Source organism: Larus michahellis, chromosome 17, assembly GCF_964199755.1.
Source record: "Larus michahellis chromosome 17, bLarMic1.1, whole genome shotgun sequence".
Classification (NCBI taxonomy): domain Eukaryota; kingdom Metazoa; phylum Chordata; class Aves; order Charadriiformes; family Laridae; genus Larus; species Larus michahellis.
The window spans coordinates 2,280,409-2,302,347 of record NC_133912.1 but is presented as its reverse complement, the minus strand read 5'-3'; the positions used below and the strand labels follow the sequence as shown (position 1 = coordinate 2,302,347).

The window sequence follows — 21,939 nt, the reverse complement described above, 5'->3', positions numbered from 1 at the left end:
TCCAGGCGGGGTTGGGATGTCTCCAGAGACGGAGACTCCCCCACCTCTCTGGGCAGCCTGTGCCAGGGCTCTGCCACCCTCAGGGTGAAGAAGTTCCTCCTCGTGTTTAGGTGGAACTTCCTATGGTCAAGTTTGTGCCCGTCACCTCTTGTCCTGTCGCTGGGCACCACTGGAAAGAGCCTGGCCCCATCCTCCTGGCACCCCCCCTTGAAGTATTTATAAGCGTTGATAAGGTCCCCCCTCAGCCGTCTTTTTTCCAGGCTGACTTGTCCTTCTAGTTATGTGAAGAGCAGCCTCAGCGAAAGGCTCCTAGATGTGCCCAGGTAGGGACAATTTTTTAACTACCCCACGCTGTTGGGCAACAGTGAAGATCGAAAGTGCAGACTTGATTTCTGATACAAATCCTTTGATGGAAAATTTGTATTTGTGCACCAAAAGGGCCTGCCCCAAGGCAGGAGAAAGTTCTATTTGCATAACCAGCGAGAGAGTGGTGAGCATTTGCACATCCTCTCTCTCTTCCTCTAAATACATTTAATGCTATAAAAATAAAATAAACTATGAAATCTAAAGACTTTCTGTAGTCCAGAAATCTTTTTAGTTAACTGCAAAGCAGTATACAACCATCAGAAAAGACAGGAGTGTTCGGGAGGTTGTGTGTGCTGAAGGGAGAGTGCGGGATTTGCGTGCGCTGCAGCTTCCTGACAAAGAGGAGGGAGAGACGGGCGAAATGCAAAGTTAGATTCACTCTGGGTAGCAGCGGTCATTTGTCTGTGAGCAAATTGTGCCTTGCATCTCCGTTTTTCTCAGGAGGTACGTGCCTCCAGTCACCTGGTTCTGATTTTCTCCTGCTTACGTTCATGAAAATACAGCAATTTGTGATCTTTCTCCTCACTTTTATGTTTGTTTCTGCTTTCATTTGTCGGTGGTTCTTTTGGGTCTTAGCTGATGACAATTTTATTACAGAATTAAACTTTTGTGTACGCATTTTCCAAGAGAGGAAGTGTTGTTGCCAAAGACCTTTGTGTAAAAAGGCCTGGGCTACTCTTCAGCCCTTTCTGTTTTTAAGCTGGCATCATTTCTGCTTACGGAAGAAAGCGAGTGACTCCTCTGGCAGGTACAGCACCGCTTTCTCTCTGCAGGTTCACGTCCATCGTACAAGGAGCAGAGGCAGCAGCGAGGGCTCTGTGTGTGCGGGGAGGCTGAGACTCCTCACCCTCGGGTACCGGGACTAGTGGGAGCAGCAGGACTAGGACTAGTACTAGCCAAGGCGCTCGCTCCATGTACAGGGGTGACACGGTTAAATCTCGCCTCGCTGCTCGGGGAAGAGGCACATCCTGATGTTGTATTTAATGACTCTGTATGTGATGAATGGTGCCATAAAGCTCTCTGTTGTGATACATTGCTTGACAACACTGAAATTAGGAGATATGTTTTATTATCTAATGTCTGCCTCAACATATAAAATAAAAAAATGAATAAAACTGGGGGGGGGAAGAATCACTGTTATCTGATACATGAATACTTATAGAGAGATTTTCAGTGAACAATTAATTTTGCAGACTGCTAAGCTAGAGGTTTAATCCCTGCCTTGAACAGTTTGCCTTCCTAGGATTGTTTTGTTTTTGAACCATATTTTTATTTTTAAACTATCAGGTGAGACGCCAAAATCCAATGGCATTGGAGGGTCTGTGTAAGCCAGGAATGCTGAATATTTTCTATCTGACGGCTCCAGACAGCCGAGCGCTTCCCTGATTCCCTGATACTCGGCATGTCTTGGAGCAAGTTGCTGTGGATGTTGTGCTTCATGCATTATTCCATGCCTGGTTTATCCCTGCTCACTGACCTGCTCTTTCTCTCTCTCTCCTCTCTCCACCCCCTCCCCTTGGTGTAGCTTTCGCTCCCGGAGGAACAGAATGAAGTAACGAGAAACGGCTGTGAATCCAAGGAACTGGTCTACCTTGTACAGATCTCTTGTCAGGTAAATGCCATGTTTTCTCCCCCCACCTCCTTTTCCAGCCTATGTTGCATTATGTTTGGCAACACAGCCTCCTAATATTTTCATACGACACTTTTCTGCCGCGTGTGTGGGGTTTTTTCCACTTCTTCCCTAACTCAGTCCTCAAAAGGATGCTCTCTGTGGTGCTGCCGCCAGCTAATCTTAAGAAAAGGAGCATCGAGGGGAAAACAGGAGGCTGTTAAGCAAATAATCCTCGCTACGGTTTGTGCAGAGCTGCACAACGGTTAGCCTGGAGACGCGAGCGTGCGTGCTCGGGCTGCGCCTACGTGTGCCTGGCAGCGGTGGGGGAGCACCCACCGACACACGAACACGCCAGACACAGACAGGGCAAGTACGCGAGGGAGAATCAAGGCGTGCTGCTGGCAGCCAGGAGATGGGGATTCTTCATCTCTTCCCAGTTACGTCTCCAGACATCTGGTGCGGAATTCTCCCGCTGCCTCTGCTACCGGGGTATCAAAGTGCTTCATGCCACAGATTCCCTCTCTGCTAATACGGGGATGGTGATGCTTATAAGATTATAAGATGCTACAGAACAGGTTATCGTATTTTAATATGCTGAATGAAATTGTTGTTCGTGGGAGACAGACTGCATTGACAAATTCAGTTGAGAGTTAATGCCTGCGTGTGGTCATTTGTCTGGTCTTAGCGTAGCAGTTCTTTTCATGATTCATCTCAGCACTTTGTGAGCGTCCATCTTATCAATTTATGCTCAATGCTAATGGGAGTCACCGTGGTGTCTGTCTCTTTTTTAAAGCTCCTTATGTAATTCTGACATTTCTCGGGTACAAAAAGGAAGTGTAAGGCGTAGACACAGCTGTGTTACCTATGACTGAATTGTGTGGGGTAGGGAAGTATTTGCTGTCGGATTGTGCCGGCATAGTGACATTGGTACACACGGAAACGTGAATTTGCGGTGAACTTCTGCCCTACCTCCGTGCGCGCACTGGTGCGGGGCGTCCTGAGAGAGCCGAGGAGCGCAGGATCCTGCTCTGCTTCGGAGGTGGAGCTTGGCACAAGCTGGGCTATGGTGACAGGAGCACACGGAATCATTCTCCTTAGGGGCAGGTACACGCGTGCACGTACACGTGTGTGTAAATAGTGCTCTTGGGGAGAGGGAAGAGAGGCTGGAAGTGAACATCTCTCAAACTTGCCTGTGTTGGGGCATTTTGCTAGTGCTGTTCTAACCCAGCTGTAGCCAGATTCATTCAAAATAGCCACTTTTCAGAAAACCAATCCAAGCTAACAAGCAGCACTGCAAAATTTAACGGTGGACACATGTCTGTGTCCCAGCCGAGAGCAGTACGGTGACCGAGAACGAGATTTCAATACATTTTGAGTCCTCACATTTGGGACTGCATCCGCAGTGCTTAATGTTTAATGTTTCAGGTGAGCCTCTAGAACACAACAATAATTTATAGAACAGTTTTTCTCTAACCCTGGAGCATACCACTTCTGATCTTTCTACCTGCCTTACTGACGGGACACCTTCAGGTGTAACTGTGTCCTCAAACCCCGCGGAATGTGTTTGTGCAAGAGGAAGCCCCAGGAGCAGCAAAGGGCCGGTGCAGAGCGTGCGGGGTGACGGAGGGGAGCCCAGCAGCTTGGCTGACACTTGTCAGACTCCTGGATGCTTCGCGGGGACATTTCTGGGAATACAGTGCAGGGATGGGGACAATGTGGGGAATTCTGTGCCTTGGCTAAAGAAGATGCTACTTAACTGAGCTGCTCTCCAGTAGATCAAGAGGCTTGAACCATGCCCAACTGCTGAGAAGTTCTGTTACCTTCTTTTTCAGTGTTACTAAAGTGAAATGAAGGTAGTTGGCCTCATCGCTTTAAAGGATGGGTACAGAACCAGCCACCTTTTCCTTTTTTTTCTGGTTTTTTTTTTCTTTTTTAAGTAATCCTTCTGGCTAGCTCGAATTTCTCCCCACCCCAAGCCTGTGATTCACCTCTCGCGTGTCAGTCTGTGTCCCTGCCTCTCAGATCCTTACAGAGCTTGAGAAGTTGTGGCATCTGGATTCAATGAAGGGAAAGGCATGGAAGGAACCGCACAGCTGAGCAGCGTTTGGACCGTGGAGATCCTTCACCCCTGACATCGCACGGCCTCTCCTAATGTCCAGGGAAAGATTCCATTCTGTCACGCGTTGGATACCAGCGGCGTCTGGATGGATTTGGCTCCCCATTAGAATTGAAGGGGAGGTGTGAAATAGCTCATGGAATGATAGTGCAGTGGGGAGAGATTTTGGCAGGATGCATCTGTATCAGGCCAAAAGTATTGAAGGAGGGAGGAAAAAAAAGGCGGCTATAAAAAAAATTTCCCTTTGCTCGCCTTTTGGATGTGCTACTAACATTGGTGTTCAGCCTGCTGCAGCAGCTGGCAGAAATCTCCATGGTTTCTCAGATGGACGGAGAGAAAACGAAGTCTGATAATTGAGGCTAAACCATATAAATTTCAAAGCTTTAAGATATTTGTGATTTGTTGCAAAACCAGATAGTGCGGTGAAAAGCAAGGGCGTTTGGCCATCCTGGCAATTTTAGATTACACATCTTAAAGAAATTGGCTAAAAACCTAGCTTTGGCGTTGAATGCGTTATACCGCTGTGCTTTGCCCAGATACAATCTGTGTGCTGTGTGGTCCATCAAAAGACATTTATTTTGTCATTTCACTCTGGAGCAGACAACAAACCCAAGCTTTTGAACATTAGACTTTTAAAACACCCGGCTCAGTCTTGGCTGTGCTTGCCAGGCTGCAGTTCGGCATTTACACGGGGGAAATTCTAGCCCACTCTTTCCCATCTGTAAGTATAATTTTAGTGGTGTAAAGAGAAGTATTGTTTGATGCCTATTTTGCAAAACCTTCCCAGATAACATTTGGGGAAAAAAAATAAAAATTGTTGGAGTTGTATTTGTGAGACGTTTCTGCTGCAAGTCAGCTTGTGAAATACAAGCTTTGAGTGAGGTTCAGAGGGGGGATTTTTAAGTCTCTATTCAGTTTTTCTTCTATTTGGAGACCTCAAAAAATTAATCCAGTTTGTTGGCTTTTAAGAAGAGTGGGAATGTAGAGAGCTGTGCTGAGTGTTGCTGAGAAGTGGAAAGATAGGACTCTTCTTTTGATTTCTTTGAACAAAGTTAAACTTGAAAACTAGTAAATGGCAAAGGTGGGGGTTTGAATTCTATTGGAAAGAGCTGATGATAGGAGGGTTTGGCTTTGTGCGGTTTTTTTAGAGCAACATAGGTGGATTTTCCTTTTTCCCAAGTAAGATTGCAGTGTTTAACTTTCATTTCTAGAAGATTGCTTTCAGGACATGTACAGTTACTGCTGTTGAAAGATCGCTGTTATTAAAAGAGAAGTAAACAAAATCCCTTTCTGTGATGGAGGGAGGGAGGGATGGAAGGAAGGAAGGAAGGAAAGAAGACTTTTAAACAATCTACAAATGCTTGAAATTTGAGGAAAGATTTTGGGGAAAAGGAATAATGTTTGGGGTTTGCACTTTCCCAAAGCACTGGCAGTACCCCACAGGCATTTCTGCTAGGGAGGAAAATATCTCTAAAGAATGGTAGAGCCTGTTTTTTCTGTAGGAGACAGAGAAACATAAAATCCTGCGAGGTGTGGTGTGAGGAGCGTTACCCGTGAGCCTTGGGAACTCTGCCGCCAGCAAGTGCAAAGCCTTAACGATAACCGCGGTCCTTAAAGGGCCACGGGGACCGTCTGAGCCCTTCGCGAGCTCACGTTGGACCTGCAGGACCTGCACGCATGGACTGTGTGCGACCCTCACTCACTTCCACGGGGATGCGCAAAGAATTTACAAGGTCTGCAACACGTTTAAAAGGGGTTACTGTGTATGTTGAGAATAAATCACCAAGAGTAAGAGCCTGCAAAACGGTTGAAATAGGCTAATCCATCCCACATGTTTTGTCGAGTTGTAAAGCAGGCTGAAAATCTGCCTTTTCAAGGTTTTTGGGTTTGGATTTGCGCGACATTACAGCAGCAACTACCTGCGTGCGTCTTTAAATATGACAATGTAAGAGTGGCCAATCGAAGCTTCTGTTCTGAAAAACGGAAGAAAAATTCAAAGCATGCAGTACTAATTACCACATGAGATTTGCAGCATTTCAGCAGATTAAACATCATTTATTTGTGAAATTTTGAACAGCAAGGAGAGAACAAGAGACCAGTTGTGAAAACGTTCGTGTTCTAAGGGAGACCTTCAACTCTCTCCGTCTCTTGTGTCTTTTATTGTGCGTTCCCATTATCGCAGGTAGGTTGTTGAAACAGAAATGACAGGCGCTAGAAACCAGCAATGTCAGACTGTGCAAGCGTGGGAGTGATGTTTAAAGAAGTCTTGGGACTAGATCTCGCGGCAGACCCTTAACCACAGCCTGAGTGTTGGGATCTCAGAACCAAGCCACGCTACCTTCTCCGTTCCCTGCTTTTCATGGGATAACACCAACGTCCAGCAAAGGAAGCCTCTTTCTGCTGCAATTTAGGTAGAATTCCAAGGCTTTTCTCAAAACAGGAAGCTCTCCTGGTCCAAGAATGGGTTTTCTCCCTTTTCCTGCTGGCGTTTGCAGACCCCAGGCTGGCAGTAAGTTGAGCCCCGTGGCTTTGTTGGACAGGATGCCCCGTACTTTGCCCCGTTCCTGTTTTTTGTTCGAGGCAGCCATCGCTGTCTGTGCTGTGTTCCTTTTGATTGAGAGAATAAGGTCTCTGATGGACTAGAGGAAGGCATTTACGCAAATCTGTGCCGCTTGTATCTCCCAGCTCTGCCTTGCAGGAGATTCAAGCGCGGTATCTTCTGTTTGAAGAACAGTATTTGCAAAACTCCGAAGGCAGCCCCTTCCCGCGTTCCACGCCTGGAAGTGTGGTTGTGATAATAAGTGCTTCAAGGGCAGCGGTGAGAATGCCAGGAAAAAATGGGATCCAAGTGGGATCCCCACAAATTGCTTGCAGTAGGATTTTTGAGTCAAACATTCAAAAAACTTTCGCATTATTGGTTTTCGTTTGTTTTTTTTTTTTAAAAAGGCTTGTTCTTTAATATATTAATAGTTTTGTCTTGTGCGATTGAAGCTCAAATACCTAGAGAAAAACTACTGAGCAAGTGCTACCAACACTCCTCCCGTGAAAAGCTGCAGGTCTTTAAACAGGTGACTCTAGGGGCCAAATTCACACATATACACGCACACATATACTTGTGTGTCGTTTGTATACATATTTAAAAAAAAGAGAAAGGCTGGTCTCATCTTTGTTAATGGGATATATCTATGTGGAGCACCCAAGCTGGATCCTACCCAACGCAAAATCTGTTTTCAGAATATGTGTTAACCTGCTTCTCCTTTCCTAACATAGAATTCTCTGCTGCAAGGGTACGCTCTGATTCCACCGCGCGAGTTGCTTTCTACAAACCGCGTATAGGGACCCTAAAGCTTTGTCTGCTCAGAAGGGCTCAGGAAAGTTACTCTGGTTTAAAATGCATTAAAATGCTGGTCACCGTCACGGCCTTTCCCCCGTAGCTTGTTTTCTGTGCTTCTTTTCTAACACTTGGTACCATTTGCCTGAAGATGAACACAACAAAATGCCTAGAGAAATGCAACTTCCACCGCCAGGTTTGTCAGTGAGGGTTGGGTACCTCATGTGCTTGCAAGTGTTTGAAAATCCCTCTTGTGATAGTGGTTATTTATTTGTAAGTCCCCAAAACTTTTTAAAACCTGACCTTTTTGGATTGAATATTTTTCCAGATGTTCACAAACGTTGAAACCTCTGTCCTAAGCATTTCTCGGGCGAGGAGGGCTGTTTTACGTTAGTCAAAAGAAAGCAGCTAAAATCCTTGTTTCCACAGTGCTAATCCATCACTTGATGTTCTGTGCTGGAACGGTTGATCTTAGGTCATATGCTACATGCCTTCTGCTCTCAGCAGCAATAAATAAAAACGAAGTGACAATAGTAACGTGGATTAATAAAGAATGGATGAAGCTGGCAAGCAGCCTGAAAAGTGCTGTTGGGCTGCATTCAAAGCTCAGGCAATGCCAAGGTGTAGTGTCTTTGGAAAACCTGGGTCTCTTCCAGGCTTTTTGAAAGGAAACTAGCATCTGTAGGGAAGAGAGAAGAGGTATTGAATTGCATTCGAAACCTTTAAGAACTGCATAATTAACATCGATTACTCTGTAGCTTTTATGAGAATGCTAAAGGATGAATTCGTTCATTAATTGGGTTAATAATCATCAAGGGCAAGGATGTGACTGACTTTTTTTGGAGTTTTGCCGCCGAACAGTGGTATGGCTAGGGCAGCGCCCACATCAGACAGGGTTAACGCTGTGGTGTGCTGTGTCCTTTCCCTGGTTTAAAAGCATATTGCCCCCTACCCTCTGTTCGTCGTGGGATTTGTGCGCAGCTCTGCGTTCGTTAATTCACGCGAGTGGTTTAGACATCTAACAAGGGAAGGAGCAGTTTTGAGGTAAAGAGGATTTTTGTCCCCTTGTCTTTGCCGCCTTTTATTCCGGAGCGTACAGTCGGGCAGCGGGCGGGATGTCTGCGCTGGGCGCTGGGAGGAAAGCTTCCAAGGGCTGTGCTGTGTGCTTGCTTTGGCCATTTGCAGTGTGTTTGTGCTCTTCGGGACTGCGGGATGGAAGTGCAGAAGTTAGCCGTGTCTCCTGTGCTGCACGGGAGGGTGTAGTGAACCCAGGAGCAGCGTTGCACTGACCCACAGCAGCACCCATGTCTCATCTGGGCTTGGGGGTTTCGTGTCCCAGCCAGTGGGACTTGTCCTTCACTCCATTCCCAGCTGCAGAGCAGATTCAGTGCTTTTGTGCGTAACCGGTAACATGAGATGAAAAATGACTTGGTATTTAATTTCCCCATTTGTGGCTCTCTGGTTTTTTCTCTATTTAAGTATATATTGTGAAAGAAACGGGGCCAGCAGGGTTCTTTCTTGTTCATGACTCTGGTTGCTTGAGACACAGTGACAGGGTTCTAGCTGGGCATGGATTTGGAATTGAATGATTTATTTATTGAGCGACGCTGCAGAGAGAAATGCTGTCATAGAACTGCTTGTGCTAAAGCACTTTACTTCAGCAGCTGCAAATTTAGATGCATTTCAAGCTGTCCCTCCAGTATACCAAAGACAGAATCACAAACTGGTTCGGGTTGGAAGGGACCTTAAAGACCACCTTGTTCCACCCCCTGCCCTGGGCAGGGACACCTCCACCAGCCCAGGCTGCTCAAACCTAGAGACTTGCTGTGCTCTCTGTTAGTGGCTTCAGCCGTCAGCTCCAGGAGACAAATGGTCTTCTGAATTTATTTGAGAGTGTTTTTTACTAGGGAAAGAAGGTATTGGAAAAAGATCACCCCAAGATAGCAGCCTGCCCGTGCATCAGACTCGCGTGGAGTGAGGCGGTGGAGACCTGCCGGCTGAATGAACGTCAGTGTGGCCCTGGTCTAGGAAGGGCTGATGAGCAAGAGGGAAAAGTAGTTCTCAGAATAAAATGCAGTATCGCATGAATGTGCTGCCGTGGAAGCTTTTTTTAAGCAACAGAAGCTTTGACAATTATACGGTTGTTTGTTAATGTCGTGTCCTTTGGGCGTTTTGCCTTCAGAAGGCAAGCGCTGAATTAGAGAGATGAATCGTCTTGTACCCAAATTGTATCCTACTTAGCTCTGAAGCAAAAGTGAAAATCACTGTTGCAATCCAGGAGGACAGGATAGCCATTATGGTTTCTTTCTGTAAGCGATGCATTTTGGCCGGGCTTCTGATTGTCATGTGCTGCTTCGTAGACGAGGCTGGGCCCGGCCACAAATTGAAGAGGACGGTTGGCTTTATTCTGCAGAGACATTGAGTAACTAAGCAAGCGTCAATGCCTTGCAGAGGAGCAGTTTGTCTACAACTTTACTTGTTTTACAACTTCTCCAAGAGATGGGCTTGGTTCGGGTCCAAAATAAGAGGAGGATTGTGGTGGATGTTCCTGTTTTTCTTAGCTGCCTTGATGTTTATTCCTTATGGAGAAGTTTAACATGCCTGTGTTTTTAATAGCAATATTACAGCGCCTGTTTACTTTGGAAGATTGACAGCCCTTTGGGACAGATAGTCCAAAGCACTTTCATCCAGAATCATCTTCTGCAGGCTGCAAAGTTACTTGGATCAACAAGGAATTCATGTTAGATGTTAGGTGGCTAAGCAGGCATCAGGAGAAAGACAAGGTGCGCAGTTTTGATGCCTCAAACCTGAACGACTTGCGTGGAGATAAAGCTCGTAGCCCTTGGAAGGGCGTCTACACTTCCACACAACAGGTTGCTTGGACATAAAATGTAGGACAAGCAGGTTAGTGAAGAAAAGGCACTCTCAAGGCACAGAAACTACATCAAAATAAATAGCATGCGTGTAAAGATGCTTTAGCAGTAAATCAAAAATGTGTCGTTCTCATTGTTTGTAGCAAATATTTACTGCCAGTGAGCAAAATGGCAAAATTCTCTAATTTGGAGAGTTGTCAAAAGTTATGTCCTACAGTTACAGTGAGCGTGCCTTGCTTAGTTAAACTCTGATATTCTAAAGAAAATTTGTAATTGAGTTGTTTTGGTGATAAAACACTGAAGTGTTCGATGCCGTTGTCTTCCTCAATAACTAGGGGTGCTTTGCTCGACTGGATTTATCACTGACTGCATGTTAAATTAAAAATAAGTTTTGTTTTAGAAGAATTAATGACAGAATTCACAGGGGGTGTGTGAACTGAGCTTGTTCCTTAAATCGTTGTATTCATTAGGGCTTTCCTTGAGTTACAGAGCAGGTTTGTGCCCCGAGTTTGTTCAGAGCCGTCAGGGAGGTGTTTCTTGTCGCTGCGTGTTATCTAACGGCGATAACGGCACCGGGTTCAGCGAACACTCAGCTCCTTCGGGAACATTATCACTGGGGGTGTGAAACGCCTCAGGATCCGTCCATCGTAGACCTGCTGTGGGTTCCGAGTTCTCCGCTTCCTCGCAGGGACTGGCAGCCCCCAGGCTTGAAAAGCTGGGGAGGTGCAGGCGGGCCGTGGGATGGGGACACGAATGCAATTGTACCCTGGCGTTGTTAAGGGACTGCAGAGCACCTTTGTAATCGAGGGCTCAGGCTTGGACAGATGAGGAGGAACTGACTTTCTGGTTTTCTAATGATGCATTTTTTTAACACACTGTATTTATTTCAAACTTTGGCATCTACCTTTTTAAAGGACCCCATTAGGGATATTGGATATTAAAGATGGCCTGGCTTAAATGTTTCATCTCCTGGGTCTTGGCACCACTTTTCAGTGTTTCTTCTTAAAACTGATGCTGCCAGAAAAGCAGCTATTTTCCCTTTTGGCTCCAGCCCTGTTAACAAAACTTCTCCAAAGCTGCTTCTGTTCCTTGTGCTTTCTAGATCACATTTCACCCTTCCTTGAGTTTTGGTCAGCTACATCTTTTACATCCCTGCTTGCATACCTTTTTCCTTGAAACGTTCGTATTTTCTGCCTCTGTAACCCTCCCCAGAGGAGCAGGAGTCGGCAGAGATATTCCCTCCGACACCCTCTGATAGCCCTGGGGGGGTGCCAGGGGAACGGGCTGCAGAAGGGGCTGGGCCCGCACGTGTCCTTGGGGAAGAGCATCCCTGGAGGCAGACTGCGGGGCTTTTCTTAGATCTTAGTGATATTTTCCAAATATCGTTAACATTTTTTGCTTCATTCTGGGGTGTCAAGATAAATGGGTTTGTACACCATGTTTTTAATCATCTCCATGCTTCTAAGTTTCTGCTATCTGGTCTGGTGGGAGGTGTCCCTGCCCAGGGCAGGGGGGTTGGAACGAGATGATTTTTAAGGTCCCTTCCAACCCCAACCATTCCATGGTTCTGTGATGTGGCAGATGCACGTTCTGTTGCATGGGAACAATAACTGGGGTTATGGGCTTTTTTTCCCAGAAAAGTTTCTTGGTTTAGGACCTACAAAATCTTTCCCTCCCAGCAATTAGTGTCAACAAAAACATGCTTCTGTGCTTTGGTCACTTAAAAAAAATAAAAAAATAAAAAACCAGCTTCAGTGATGTGCCCAAGCAGTAAGACTTAAGAAAATTGAGATCTATATCTGCCTAAGCTTCAGCTAACCTCAGGCAAGTCATTGGGAAAGTTTTTGTTTTGTTTTGTTTTACTAACCTCAGGCGAGCCATTTTCAAAGGGTTTTTTCTTCGTTGGTTTGTTTTAAAGGATAGTGGTGCCTCCTTCCTTTGATGAAACCGCGTTTCTTCTCTGCGATCAAGCGCTGCGTAGGTTATAGCTCGTTTGGGGCACAGGGCAAAAAGGGTGTTGTATTTAAATACGCGCAATGTCCATGTAATCATTTGTAAGTACATACGCAGTCACTCCTTGCCTTGCTACCTGGAGGACGGTAGAATTTTTAGTTCCCGTTACTTAGCAGTTGGTCTCTTAGTGGCTTTGAAGTATTTCCTTTGTGGCTGTCAGCTCATGTTGGGTTATTACTTGAATTTTCTGAAGTGTAGAAAAGCCGTCCCCCATGCCGTGGCCGCCCTCCCCTTCACCCCTGTGTCCCTCTGTGACCTGCTGCTCTTACGGTCTAATTTTACTAAAGAGATGATTGATTTTGAATTGTTTAAATTATAACATGTCAGGAGAGCAGGGAATTTCATTCACATGTTGGGAGTTGTAAATCCTGCTTCGAGTTCATTAGGTGTCTGCCAGAAATAGGGCTGCCATTCAGAAATTGGCTTTTTTGTGGGAGGAAAAATGCCGTTTCAAATGCCATACACATGGTAGGTTTGCGTTAGGTCATCTCAGCCTGCCCTTTTTTCTCTGTACCTGCACGAAACCGATTGCCACCAAAGCCTGAGCCAAATATTTGCCTCCTGTCTGGGTGCTCCTGGCAAAGCTGCTTTTCTGAGTGATGGAGAAACCGCTGGAAGGTCACGGCTTATCTCAGCTCGGCGCCCGGGGAGCCGTGTGTGCCTCATCGTGGGGAGTTTCCAAAAGCCATCAGAACAAGCAGAAGTACTGCTGTCATTCGGGTCTTGGGCAGCCGTGTGTTCCCACGTGTGGTTTTAGTGTTCCTATCTGTAATTGGAATCAGGGAGCACAAGGAAGTATAATTCTTAGAGGTGAAAAGCTCTAGTGGTTTCCATTAAAATCTCTGTTTTCCTGCTGATCGCAATGAATTGATAATAAACTGATAATTAATGCTAGAAGAGATTAATTTCTTCTGTGGGATAAGGCTATTAAGGATTCACCACATAAATATACTAAACTTTCTCCTTTGCCTTCTGCCTTGCGATCTGTCCATACGTATGTTCCCTTCATCTTCCCTCATGTGTCCGTGTCCTGTGATCCCAGGTGGAGCTCGGAAGTTTTGTGTTTCCATCATTCTCACCTTATTTAAAGCTCCCTCCACCTTATATTTTATTTTCTTCTAAACATATGTGCAGCTGCCTGACAGCAGAATGGAGCTTTATGTTGCCTTAGTGCAAACTCCCTTTAAGTTTTAAAGATTTATAATTTCCTTAAAGTTATAATAATACACCAGAAGTCGTGAAATCATCCAGGACATTTTGGTAAACAGACCTAAGCTTAGATAAAGCCACCTACGACACCAGCTAAAAACACTTCCTGGGTAAAGTCTTAAGCGATGGATTTTATCAGTCGTGTTTTCTGTTTTGACTAAATTTCTAAGCCATTTTCCAGCGTGACTTGTAATAGAGAAAGGGCGGGAGGGTCACGCTGGAATAACATACAGAACCCCGGACCCAGACAGCTGTAAGTGTCACCCACATGGCAGAGTTAAACTCGACTGCTGGATGCTGGCGTTTTTCCAGCTATTTAATACGTGTGTTTTCTTACTGGAGGGTCAAACTGCAGTGACTTTTGCTATATACTTTCATCTCGTTTTCGGGTCTCCATCTCTGTGTGGACTGGTAAGGTTCATGAGAGCATCCATGTGGATTCTCTCAGGAAATAAGCATTTGAACCAGAAAAGAAAGGTCTGTCCCTGCCTTAAAATAAATAAATCTTAGGTGCCACAGAGAAAACATGCTTAGACCGTGGGACAGGAAGGTTGTGCGTGCTGGAACTCAGTAGCACCAGGTCTGGCTTGAAGAGGCATTGATGGATAAAAAGGAGTCCCGTCTGCGCAGGTGTGGACAGATTCAGCTGGAAACAGTCTTTTTCTTACATAGCGTGAGAGGAGATCTGTACATCTTTATAATAAAATTCAGGCATATCTGTTTTATAAATGGATCGTATCACAAATATTGCCAATAGATGAACTTCCTTTGTGTTAGCTGGATGCCTCTGCGTAAGCCATTGACTGTTGGGTGCACAACAGGGGAGGAATTGCTTCTTGCCAGATCCCAAGTGAAAAACAGTTAATTCCACGTTAAAACTATTCCTGTTGGAACTGGTCTTGAGCTTATGGGAGCCCCTCTTAGAAATGCATAGGGTTTTGTACTGGTCAGTGGAAGGGTTTAAGAGATGATGGAGCCAAGGTGGCTTTTTTAACTATGGGAATGAAAATGCAAAGGATGTTTTAAAATACCCTCCTCTTAACTTTGCTTTTCCCAGTCTACCAGTAACCAAGCAGTGCTGGAGTAAATCAAGTCGTTCTGTTAGTGATGAAACAGCCAGCCCTGAGCTGCAGCTCTCCTGCTGTCTGGTGGGACTGGGACGGAGGGGACCAGGGAGTGACGCTGCTGCTCACTCCAAGTGCCACCAACGGAGCTGTGCTTAAGGAACTATGTGAACTTCTCCTGGCTACGGCTGTGTGTCGTCCTCCTGAGGCCATTTGACCAGGAGAGCTCAAACTATTGCTCCATGAGGAGCTGGGCTTCTGAATCCTTGGCCCTCGGAATCTTCTCTCACGTCATGTGAAGCCTGGGTGGCTTTTGATGATCTGCGATCTCGGTGTGATTGTTTTAGTTATGGCAGGTTCAAATCTCTGTCTCAGTGGAAATGAAATCATCAGTTCAGTAATCTCTAATAATTTTTTTAGCATGACATTTCTTCTTGCTTTGATAATTGGAAAAAAAATAAGAAGCTCTGTGCAGTGTGCTGAAATCTCACCAGTCTTTCATCATACATTTAATTTTACACAGCATGCAAGAGTAAGGGAGAACAGATCAAACTATAATAAGCGTAGGAATGAACCTGGATTTTCCATTTCGTGAGGAATTCCGTCATTGTCACAATGCTTTTCATTGTGAACATTTCTGTAAAATGAAATTCCAAATAATACTTTGATTTTCTTCAAGAGGGTTGGATTTTTAAGTCACTACTCAATTTTTCCTTTTAAAGATCATGCAACTATTTTGTGCATTATTGAAATCTTCATTTGAGGCTTGATTCTTTATGAAATTTGTCATCCTTAGGTTTGTAATTGAAGGTCCGAATCTGGGAAAACACTTGACTGTTTGCTTAACTTACCTCTGTTCTTATGTCCCACATGTGCTTCTCTAAATCAGGACCATCAATAATTAAAGAATAGAAGAATACTTACTAAATTGGAAAGTTAGAGGGTGATCAAAAATTTGATTTGAGCAACAATTTATGTAAGTCATTAAGAATGTGAAGAAGGCATTTTTGCCTTGTGGATATTATGTGCCTGAGGCACCGGTAATGTTTAGCTTTGCTATAAAACACACTTGACAACACGAGACCAACTTCACAGTCGCTTACTTGTTTCTACTATTTTATTAACTCTCTAAATTAAAAAAAGAACCCTTTTGCAAAACCCTTCTGGCACCTTAGAATTTGCAGGAAATGGGAGCAAGATGTACAGTTTCTGTATTGAGATAGTGAGACGTAGTATTTTTGATATTGAATGAGGTCCCTGTTGTTCGGGCTGCGTTGGCTGTGGGATGCCAGTCTGAGCTGAGAGAATTCAGATTTTACTTTCTTGTGATTTGTACTGGAGATCTGAGGGGAAGCACTAAATGTTGTCCAGTTCCTTCCGAGACTGCCGCAATGATTCCTTCCTGTAAAATTAATTGCACCACTTGTAAATGCGGCCGTCTTAGTTTTGCTTTCAGATTTGTCACTTGGGCTCCAGAGCTGCAAAGACTTTGCTTAATACAACTTTTAGAACAACCTAAAGCCTGTATGATTTTTGAATTTAGTTACAGCAGACTTAAAACTGTAGGAAATTAGGAAATATTTACATTAAGGGCTTTGAAATAGCTTTCTGCTGTGTGGAAATTTGTATTACTGCTCCTGAAACTGTGTTCTCTACTAACACATCATCTGCACAGTCATTCTCAATGGGATTGAAAATGGGCAGCCCATTCCCACAAGTTTCCTTGTGGATGTACAGACACATGGATCTGCTGGAGCGGGGCCAGAGGAGGCCCCGGAGATGCTGGGAGGGCTGGAGCCCCTCTGCTGGGAGGACAGGCTGAGAGAGCTGGGGGGGTTCAGCCTGGAGAAGGGAAGGCTCCGGGGAGACCTTCCAGCCCCTTCCAGTCCCTAGAGGGGCTCCAGGAAAGCTGGGGAGGGACTCTGGAGCAGGGAGGGGAGCCATGGGACGAGGGGGAAGGGTTTTACACTGGCAGAGGGGAGATTGAGATGGGATATTGGGAGAAAAATTGGTTGCTGTGAGGGTGGTGAGCCCCTGGCCCAGGTTGCCCAGAGAAGCTGTGGCTGCCCCATCCCTGGAGGGGTTCAAGGCCAGGTTGGACGGGGCTTGGAGAGACCTGGGCTGGTGGGAGGTGTCCCTGCCCCCAAGGCATGGGGGTGGGGTGAGATGGTCTTCAAGGTCCCTTCCAACCCCAACCATTCCGTGATTCTACAATCCTTTTGCCCAAGAGCCTGAAATCCAGGGCCGGGATTGCAGGTGTTGGGCTGCCGTACCTGGGAGTGGTGGCAGTGGTTCTGGCCTCCAGGCGCGTGCACCACCCCTCTGATGGAGGCTGCAGCTGCTCCACAGGGATAGCTCAGGGATAGCTCGGCTGGTTGCTTAGCAGCTACCGACGTGCTGCAGTTTGAAGGTAGGGGAGCGGTGGTTCTGGGTTCCCTCTCCGCACCACGCTCAGGCTGTGCCGGCTGGGTTGCTGGCTCCAGGAGTTGTGCAGCACGGGAAGGACCTCCCAGAGAGATGGTGGGGCGAGAAACACCACTGCTGCTGTGGGGTAAGCTGTCCCTGCTCCTTAATCAGCTTCCTTGCCAGCTATTAGTAGCCTCGTCACCGTGATGGTGTAGAATGGGTGTCATCAGAAGCAGGGAGAAGGCTGTCCCTGGAGTCCTTTCCCCGGCTGATCCTGCACACTCTGTCAGACGGACCCGGAGTTTGCTGACCCCAGCCGTTCCTGGCGTGTAAATTTAACTCTTAGTATCTTAATCCGTGATAAAAAGAGACTGCAAATCTACGATCCAGCATTTAAAATTAAAATATCGTGGAATTACTGAGAGATTTACAATCATTTGACAAACAGGTGTGTTATTTGCGTGGGTAGCGTACGAGGTTGTATTGCAGTGTCCTGTTCGGTGCAGCGGGCTGAGGCAAGTGAAGGATGGCAGCGATTTCTCGGTCTGTTTTTTCTTACATCGGTGACTAACCCTCGCTCAGCCGAAGGTCACACTGGCAACTTCTCAAGGGAGCAATTGCAAAAGATGGAGAAATTGGAAAGGCTGTCATCTTTTGGAAGATAAATAGACTTGCAGTCCGGTTTGTGTTTTTCTCCATTAGACGAAAAGGAAAATGACATAACTTATGGAAATTACAAAGCATTTATGTCCTGTGTAGACACCCTCTTTGTTGGCTCGGGAAATATGGGTGATTTCTTGTGGTATGAAAGCAGAGTTTATGGGCACAGAACACGGTCTGGAGCTGCCTTAAATAAATTTGACAGAAAATAGCTAGTACGCTGCATTATAGGCTTTACGTTTACAATTGCCTTGCAGGCTTTGGATATTAATAGGCAAGTGATGCTTATAACGTTCCTGATAAATAAATGTGCACAGCAGAGTTGTGGCTGGGAAGCCGGAGCAGGCCGTGCTTTTTTGCAGCCCAGGTGAAGAGGGCATCGGGGCCACAACCCCCCGGGGGTTCTGCAGATGTGGGATCACGCTTCACAGCCGCTTTCCCCGTGGAAAATACGAAACGATGCCGTGTCTCCTCTTTCGCCAGGCCTTTCCCTGCTTTCTGTACTGGCTGCCAGGCATCCCTGTGAGTGTCCATGTAACCCGGAGCCACCCCATTCCTTCCTGAGCATCTCCTCCCGAGCCCATTGCTGTACTGCAGGAGCTCCCGCACTTCCCCAGCAGCTGTTGCATCCATCCTTGTTTCCCTCATCCTTTCCCCCGGGAGACACGGGGAGTGTGAAGCAGAGTGTGTCATGCAGACAAGAGATATTTTTTTTTTCTTTTTAACTATGGCCATACTGTTGATTTTAGGATTTTAAAGACTGAAAAAGCGCTTTGCCCTTGGAATAGAAGGTGGGGAAGCTTTGGGGAGGTCCATGGTCACCGAGTCAGTGTCCACACCTGTAAAACAGGAATAGTCTCATTTTAGGGGCTGTGTGGGAGCGCTGAGGGGATTCACGACTGGTCATAAAGTGCTTTGACCTGTAAACTGCTGCATTATTGCAACTTTTTTTTTTTTTATTGATCATAATAGGCCATGAAGCATTTAGAAGTAGTCACTAGATATTAAAAGCTTCACAAAGCAAATGGTGCTGTGTAGCCGTGGTCCCTTCCTTGTCCCCTGGAGCAGCATGTATCTTGTCAATATTTTAATTGGGGAAATGATATGCGCTCAGGAGTAAATCTTCAGCTAGTGTCATTCATCATAGATTGTTTTTTTTAATTCAGCTGAAGATTTGCCTGGGGCATGTGACAGAAATTTCGCAAGCTTCAGTTCTGCCTTCAGATCCCTGATTGTATATTCTTCTATCTACGTAGAATCTAATTTCACGCTATTTATACAACCGTTTTGGCATTTACATTGTACGAAAATGCCACAAAATCCTTAAAAGACAGGTGGAAATTAAAAGCCTTGGATAGGTCTCATCGTGCTGGGCCACATCCAAACCCACAGTTCGATAATTAAAAGAGGAACACTAACAGCTGGATTGAACATGAACGGCTGTCTACAAATTTAAACATGGAAATAATACAGTTTCATCACTTTCAAATAGGTGGTCTCTTATTGCTGCGCAAATTTTCATTTTCCTCATCTAACCCGGATCGGTGAGGAGCTTCTAAAAGTGCGATTCTCTCTTCTGTGGATGCAGGGGAGGAGCTGGATCGTGAAGCGGAGTTATGAAGATTTCCGAGTCCTGGATAAACATCTTCACCTGTGTATTTACGACCGGCGCTTCTCCCAGCTCTCAGAGCTGCCCCGCTCCGATGCCCTGAAGGACAGTCCGGAGGTAAATCATCAGCTCTGAAATAAACACTTAAAGCACAGTCACCAGCAAGGGCTTGGAAGGTATTTTCAAGTCCGTACAAAGTAATTTTAATGCGGCCTGGGTTAGATTTGGGAAGTAATTATTAGTAATAAGATCAGTATGTGTTTTCTACCCTAAATTTCAGTGTTCTAAAGGGAAATGCCCTGCAAGTTCATACGAATTAAGGTGCTGCTAAAGGTGGAATGGTTATGGAGGGCATCAGGAAAGAAGCTGTCCTGTTAGTACCTTCGATACCAATTTTATTATGTCCTTGGAAACTTTAGGAATATTTAGGAAATGTCCTTAGAAATGTCCTTAGAAACTTTAGGAAACGATAGGAATATTTCCTGACTAAATTCCTAGGAAATCATGCCGTTCTAGGGCTGCGGCACTGCACGAGTAACACCATTTGGAATGCTAGACTTATATTTATAAAGTGAAAATTATTTTTAAGAGCATTTGCATTAGTGCATTATTTAAATGATCTTTAAAGAGCTTAGGGAGTGGTTTTTTTCCTAAACAAGTAAGAGGCATTTTTCATTTTTGCCTTCCTGTCTTCACCTGGAATACGGTGAGCTGGAATTCCTTTGGCTTCTTGTCTGTTGATAATTTGGAGATTTATTCATGCCCAAAATAATCTTCTGGGAGGCAGCAGGTGCATCATTTTGGAAGGTGCGGAGAGGGAGGTGATGCCCTGTTTACCCACAGAGGCTGTTTCAGCCTGTGGAGCATCACAGACCTGTTTGGCCGCCGTCTGTCTGGGACAGACGCGTGTCACGGTGATGGACGCTGCCCATTGCTTCATCTCACGGGTCACTTACCGCTGGGACCCCTAGATGTATGTTTGCCCCCTTCCATCAAGCACAAGTTCGGGAAAATCCGGCCGCGCTGTGTCACAGAGCTACTGCTGCCTGCCCACCAGATGCGTGGCGGAAAAGGGAAACGAGGGAATCGAGGCCATTCCAAGGATTCAAAGCAGCATCTATCCAGGATCTATAAACTCTGTCTTTCAGAGCCGAGCAGGTGAGGATCGATGGCTTTAGAACAACACACAGTGGCAGAAAGCAGGACCCCACTAAAGGGCTTTTGCTGTTGAATATAAGAAGTTGATAATGCGACCCCGTTGCTCATCGGAGAATCTGATTTATTGGTTGCCTTGGTTTAATGCAGGTTATTTCTGAAGATTATTTAAAGTTTCTAGTCTCTTAAATTCAGCAGAAGCAGCGAAATTCAGGATAATGAATGCCTGCATTCACTTTTTTAAAATGATACTGTAGGCATTGCTATCCCTTACATCTTTATTTGTACAACTGATTTAATACGTACTTTACAGCGTGAAGCTGAAAATCTGCATTATATCTGTAAGCACAGAAGATGCAGAGATGTCGAACAGCTCTTCTGCTCTGCGAAATGTAACCTGCAGCTGTCTCTTACTGTGTGTTTTGTTTTGAATTGACCACATTTGAACAGGCGTTTGAGGAGAGCAATGTTTTAAACAGTCCTACAAACTCTGGGCTACAATAGTGCTTTAGAACACTGTCACTGTGAGGCTTTGGGAAGACCTCACTAGCTTCTCTTTAATAAAAGCAAGTTTGCCGTTATAGATGGGCCGTTGCTAAGTGTATTTTTAAAACCCTCTTCTACTATTTGAAGTACATTTTCGCCAAGGGGTCAGTCTGAGTTGCCGCATTCTTAAGGGTTTGCAAGCGGGGGGAAGTGGCAGCCAGCGCTTTGTTTCGCTGAATGGTTCTCAGATGTATTTAATGGCCATACTACACATGATTTGTTTGCGTCTGAAATTCCTGATGAGGGGAAGGCTTTAGATTTAAGGTATCTTGACACGGGAAATTATGAAAATCCACATATCTTATAAAAAGAACATTATTATTAATGCTGCTTCTTTACACATTTTTTGTGTAATCGCTGTAATGCCGTGTGTAGTTTGCTGTCCTTCTCCAAATGACGGATTTCCTTGCAAAAGGGAATATATTTCTCTAACTCTTGCCTGTGCCCGTGAATAATTTCTGGTCTCTCCATGTCTGAAGAAGACTCTCCGAACTACGCTGTATCAATAGAAAAACTGTAGGTCTGTTTCTTTCTGTTCCAGCTTGTCACCCAGATGCTGATGGCTTACCTGTCACGGCTCTCAGCCATCGCAGGCAACAAGATAAACTGTGGGCCTGCTCTCACATGGATGGAGGTAAGTATGAAGCTGAGATGGTTCTTTGTTTGCTGACCTTAGCAGCAGAGCAAGCCACAAATGTGCTCTCTTGCCTTTCCGGAAAGAGGTATAATCCTTCCAGACCTATTGGAAATGCTGAAACGCTACCCTGAAAGCTTTATTCCCCTGTTGGCAGCATATAGGTGGCCACAAAAGGTCTAGAACAAACAGGATCAGATCCAGTATTAAGAATATAGGAGCTTTTTTCCCCTCTTGCTTGGATTTTGTCACCCAAAGATGTATCATTCTGCTGCCCTTCACAAATAAAAGGAGGCGGCAGTGATGGGGTCAATGGGCCGCCTGGGAAAGTCCCGTTCGTGGCTG

At 45.5% G+C, this 21,939-nt stretch overlaps 1 protein-coding gene across 7 annotated transcripts in view; it reads left to right on the top strand.

Moving 5' to 3' along the window:
* ARHGAP32 (Rho GTPase activating protein 32) overlaps positions 1 to 21,939 on the top strand; it is a 256,801-nt gene that overhangs the window by 153,990 nt on the left and 80,872 nt on the right. For all 7 annotated transcript variants that reach the window (XM_074561427.1, XM_074561425.1, XM_074561426.1 and 4 more), the window contains 3 exons: positions 1,892 to 1,978; positions 19,239 to 19,376; positions 21,502 to 21,594. In XM_074561427.1, the coding sequence (XP_074417528.1) occupies positions 1,892 to 1,978; positions 19,239 to 19,376; positions 21,502 to 21,594 (318 nt within the window). The remainder of the gene's footprint in view (positions 1 to 1,891; positions 1,979 to 19,238; positions 19,377 to 21,501; positions 21,595 to 21,939) is intronic.